The sequence below is a fragment of the Lithobates pipiens genome, unplaced genomic scaffold (genome assembly GCF_037356315.1).
Source record: "Lithobates pipiens isolate NorthernLeopardFrog02 unplaced genomic scaffold, aLitPip1_a1.2 Scaffold_10, whole genome shotgun sequence".
NCBI classification, from domain to species: Eukaryota; Metazoa; Chordata; class Amphibia; order Anura; family Ranidae; genus Lithobates; species Lithobates pipiens.
In genome coordinates this window covers 3,039,272-3,044,681 of record NW_027507686.1, presented here as the reverse complement: position 1 = coordinate 3,044,681, position 5,410 = coordinate 3,039,272, and the positions used below count along the sequence as shown (strand labels likewise).

Below are 5,410 nucleotides of genomic sequence, written 5' to 3'. Positions count from 1 at the left end.
TGGCCCGAAAAGAGAAGACTCCCAATTGGTCGCCGAAACGGAGCGAGAAAACGGAAGCCGCCGCCGCCGCCGTGATGACCCGTGGAGAGCAAAAAAACAGAAGGGAAGCCGCCGGCACTTACCAACCGGGGGGGGGGGGGGGATGGGGGGGTTCATACTGTTTGCCACACCCCCCCAAAAAAAATTTCCACCAGCCGACGCCACTGCTTTGGACCCCTTTTGAGGAAGCCTTGGTGTGCTGATGACATTTCTACACTCTGATTGTCTAAAGTTCCCAGGCGGTGGTCATTACAGCACTCGGCATTACTGCAGCCGTTTTCACGAACGTGCGCTCGGCGGAGAATATTACGGTTGGTTTTTCGATCGTAGAATCAGTCGCCCGATCTCGTGCCAGCATTTTTACCAAAAAAAGGTGAGGTGGTTAAGGTCAGGTTCTCCCCCTCCCATGGGGGGGTCTCCCTTTGGTGGTGCCCCACCTAGTATGCAGGTGGACATTGCTTTGGCAGGTCCCCCGAAGACTGCCTGTTTTTACCACCCCTGGCCGCCCTTGGTGAAACAGCCCTAAGGCCCTATTTCACGCTGAGGCGTTTTTTCAGGCGCTACTGCGCTAAAAATACCGCCTGAAAAAAGCGGCTTCGGAACTGGATCGGTGCGCTGGCAGGACGGTAAAAAAAAAAAGTCCTGCCGGCAGGATCTTTGGAGCCGTGTTTTCACCACTCCTAAACCGCTCCTACCCATTGAAATCAATGGGGCAGCGCGGCTATGCCACCGGCAAAGCCCCCCTGCGGGCGGTTTTAACCCCTTTTTTGGCCGCTAGCGGGGCGGTTTTAACCCGAATAGCGCCGCTAAAACGCCGGTAAAGCAGAGCTAAATATAGCGCCGCTTTACCGCCGACGCCCGCACCGCCCCAGTGTGAAAGGGGCCTTAAGGTTAGCGCAATCGCTCATTTCCTATTCATCTGTATGTCTGACTATTTTTCATTTTAGTACATAACTCTATAATATTTGTATTGCTTTATTTTCCTGACACAGGACAATCGCTTTGTAAGACGAATGATGAACGAGGCCGATTCCGATGGACTGGTTTTTGGCGTTCTTCCTCCTCGCTGTTTATCTCTTACTATTCTGAATCCTGGTAGGAGTGAGTCACCGAAAACAAAAAACAGCCGGCTGATCGTCTCCCATGTCCCGGGTGTGACTCTCCGATTACCAGCCGCGGGCTCTGCGGTCGCGGTAATAACGGACGCTGCGTGTTGATTGAGCCTCCATTTGCCCGCCTGTGCTTGTTAGGCGTGGTGTCGGGATATACAGGCGCTGTGCTGGCACTGCCCATGCTGCCCCCCCCCCCCCCCTGGTGTCGGGGTGTCTGCCGGGGTATCTTTGTTGGGCCCCCGACTGAGTGAACTGACTGAAGTGTCCGGCTGCGGTGATGTCATCTAATGGCAAAATCTGCCGCTCAACAGCTGAAGATTCAATTATCTGGCAAAAGGTTAACAAGCGTTTAGATGTAGAAAACATCGTTCAGCCTCAAAGGACGCCGTCCGGTGCAGACAAACGCGGTGCGCCCCCAGGGGTCGGGGGAACTACAAATCCCAGCCATAACCTTCAGATGTCCGGTAACCTTTTTAACCCCTTCAATGCCGGGCACTTTCACCCCCTTCCTGCCCCAAGCCAATTCTTAGCTTTCAGCGCTCTCACACTTTGAATGACAATTGCGCGGTCGTGCTACACTGTAACCATGTGACATTTATATCATTTTTTTTCACAGAGATAGGGCTTTCTTTTGGTGGTATTTAACCGCCTCCCGCCCGCCGTATAGACAAATGATGGTGGGCGGGATCTCCTCTAATTCTGGGGCGAGGTTGCCGCCTATGTGTCTATGCACAGAGACTGAGCTGTCATAGAGAGCTCCACTTACAGTTCCCGATCATGTGACCATTGTGTCTAATTACTGTATTCTTCTTGAATCTTGGTGAGATTTGTGTATTTCCTCCAGATCTGTGCAGTAATCCAGCGTGAGACTTCCTGTAATAAAGACCGCCCACTGCTGCTCTCTATTCTTGTGTAGGGGGACTGGTCTTGTCCCCGCCCCCTCCTGTAATTTTCTGTAATGGGTGGAGCCTGCTGGGCCCCTCCCACAGCTCTGTTCTCTTTCCTTCTGCAAGGGGACTGGTCTTGTCTCCGCCCCTTGCTGCAGTTTTATGTAATGGGTGGAGCCTGCTGGGCCCCTCCCACAGCTCAGTTCTCTCTCCTTGTGCAGGGTGACTGGGCTTGTCTCCACCCCCTGCTGCAGTTTTCTATAATGGGTGGAGCCTGCTGGGCCCCTCCCACAGCTCTGCTCTCTTTTCTTATGCAAGGGGACTGGTCTTGTCTCTGCCCCCTGCTGCAGTTTTATATAATGGGTGGAGCCTGCTGGGCTCCTCCCACAGATCTGCTCTTTCTCCTTGTGCAAGGTGACTGGTCTTGTCTCCGCCCCCTTGGTGCAGTTTTTTGTAATGGGTGGAACCTGCTGGGCCCCTCCCACAGCTCTGCTCAGGCAATGCACAGCACAGTGATGATGTCACTCCTACCTTTACAACATAACATCTGGGTTTGCAAATGCACTTGGTTCACACAGAGTGCAATTCTATCCTTTTTGGCCATAAAGAAATATACAGTCATGGCCAAAAATATTGGCACCCCTGCATTTCTGTCAGATAACGCACCACTTCACCCAGAAAATGACAAATGTTTCGGCATTCTCATTTCTTGTGTTTGTATCGGGATGACACAAAAAAAAAGTTGATAAACAAAAATCTGACGCATTCCACGCAAAACTCCAAAACTGGACTGCAGTTTTTGCTGCGATTACCATGGCAAGACGCGATGCTTGTCACCTAAAAAAAAAAAAAAAAAAAGGAAAAATCGCGTTTGGAAAAATTGCTGCGCAAATACCGAGTGACAAAAAAAAAAGTTGCAATGACTGCAAATTTAATTCGCCAGGGTCTCTGCTAAAAAAAAAAAAAAAAAAAAAAAAAAAAACATATAATATGTTTGGGGGTCCTGACAAATTTTCTATCAAAAAAAAAAAAAAGATGATTTTTACATGTGGGAGAGGAGTGCTGGGAAAATTATTAATATAGTTACATTGTTACTCCGGCTGAAAAAAGTCCATCTAGTTTAACCAATAAAAAAAGAAAAAAAAAAGTGTATGTGTGTGTATATATATATATACATACACTATACATACATATATGTGTATATGGGACTATACATGTGTATAGTGTGTGTGTATATATATATATATATATATATATATATATATACTATACACATGTATAGTCCCATATACACAATCCGATACCCACAGTTGATCCAGAGGAAGGCAAAAAAACCCCCAATAAAACACGATCCAAAACCCCCAAATTTTTGATCACAATAACTCCAGTGCCTTACAGGAAGCGATTTTTTAGCGATTATTTCTGCGGCGTCTGGCGGCCGCCCTTTAAATCTGATACGGTTGATTTGGGAACAGGTGGCGTTCCTTTTTTTTTATGCATTGTCTACGCATTCCGCTGCGTCCCGATCGCCCCAATAATACTGGGGGGGGGGGGGGCGGCTGGGAGCCAGGAAGTGACCTTGAACAGAGGCGAGCGTGTAACGGGCACAGCTGCAGGCTCTGCTACCCCCTTCCCATCGCACACACAGCCCCCCCCCCCCCCCGTGAGTCTCCCCCTCCCACCCCATGGAGTGGAGTAAAGTTACACTTCACAACACTTGTGCTGTCAGTCACACACAGGCGGAGAGCAGCTCAGTCAGTCCCACAGACAGAGGATATCCTCCGAGCCGGCTGGATGGAGGGTCTGATGCTGCTGGCCACGTGCGTCTTCGTGCCCCTTTGGTGCCAGGTAAGTGGGCAGCTTCTCACTGATTTGCACTTTGTTCTTCTTCTACTTGTCGGAGGTTTTGTGTGGATTGATTAGGAAGTCTTTACTACTCGCTACAATGTAACTTTCATCCCGCTTGTTCTGTGACTCCGGAGTCCGGACACTTTGGATGGATGCGACTTCTTGTCCCCTTCTTGTAAAGTTGGACCCGCTGCTGCGTGTAAAACGTTCGGGTACGACTTTCGTGCAACTTTTTTAACATTGAAGTCTATGACCCTCGAGTTGCATAAAAGTCACACCAAAGTAGTGCATTAATTACTTTGAATTACAGCGCCTTGAAAAAGTATTCATACCCTTGACATTTCCCACATTGTTGTCATGTTACAACCAAAAACATAAATGTATTTTATTGGGATTTTATGTGATGGACCAACACAAAGTGTCACATAATTGCGAAGTGGAAGGAAAATGATAAATGATACAAATAAATATGTGAAAAGTGTGGGGGGGGGGGGGGCATTTGTATTCAGCCCCCTTTACTCTGATACCCCTAACTGAAATCTAGTGGAACCAATTTCCCTTCAGAAGTCACCTAATTAGTAAATAGAGCCCACCTGTGTGTCATTTCATCTCAGTATAAATACAGCTGTTCTGTGAAGCCCTCAGAGGTTTGTTAGAGAACCTTAGTGAACAAACAGCATCATGAAGGCCAAAGAACACACCAGACAGGTCAGGGATAAAGTTCTGGAGAAGTATAAAGCAGGGTTGGGTTATAATAAAATCTCCCAAGCTTTGACCATCTCACGGAGCTCTGTTCAATCCATCATTGGAAAATGGAAAGAGTATGGGCACAACCGCAAACCTACCAAGACATGGCCGTCCACCTAAACTGACCGGGCCGGGCAAGGAGAGCATTCATCAGAGAAGAGCCAAGAGGTCCATGGTAACTCTGGAGGAGCTGCAGAGATCCACAGCTCAGGGGGAAGAATCTGTCCACAGGACAACCTATTAGTCGTCTCTCCACAAATCTGCCCTTTATGGAAGAGTGACAAGAAGAAAGACATTGGAGAAAGAAAGTCATAAGAAGTCCTGTTTGTAGTTTGTGAGAAGCCATGTGGGGGAGGGGGCAGCAAACATGTGGAAGAAGGTGATCTGGTCAGATGAGACCAAAATTCTACTTTATGGCCTAAAAGCAAAACGCTATGTGTGGGGAAAACTAACACCGCCCATCCCCGAACACACCATCCCCACCGTGAGACATGGTGGTGGCAGCATCATGTGGTGGGGATGGTTTTCTTCAGCAGGGACAGGGAAGCTGGTCAGAGGTGATGGGAAGATGGATGGAGACAAATACAGAACAATCTTAGAAGAAAACCTGTTAGAATCTGCAAAAGACTTGAGACCGGGGCGGAGGTTCCCCTTCCAGCAGGACAACGACCCGAAACATCCAGCCAGAGCTACAATGGAATGGTTTACATCAAAGCATATTCATGTGTTAGAATGGCCCCAGTCACAGTCCAGACCTAAATCCCATTGAGAATCTGT

The 5,410-nt window shown here is 48.4% G+C and overlaps 1 protein-coding gene across 1 annotated transcript in view; it reads left to right on the top strand.

Annotated features, from left to right (window-relative positions):
• Nucleotides 1-3,770: 3,770 nt before the first annotated feature.
• The window catches only part of CDH15 (cadherin 15), an 87,838-nt gene continuing 86,198 nt past the window's right edge, over nt 3,771-5,410 (top strand). The window contains exon 1 of the mRNA XM_077451053.1: nt 3,771-3,886. Coding sequence (XP_077307179.1) covers nt 3,833-3,886 — 54 coding nt within the window. The 5' untranslated portion in view covers nt 3,771-3,832. The remainder of the gene's footprint in view (nt 3,887-5,410) is intronic.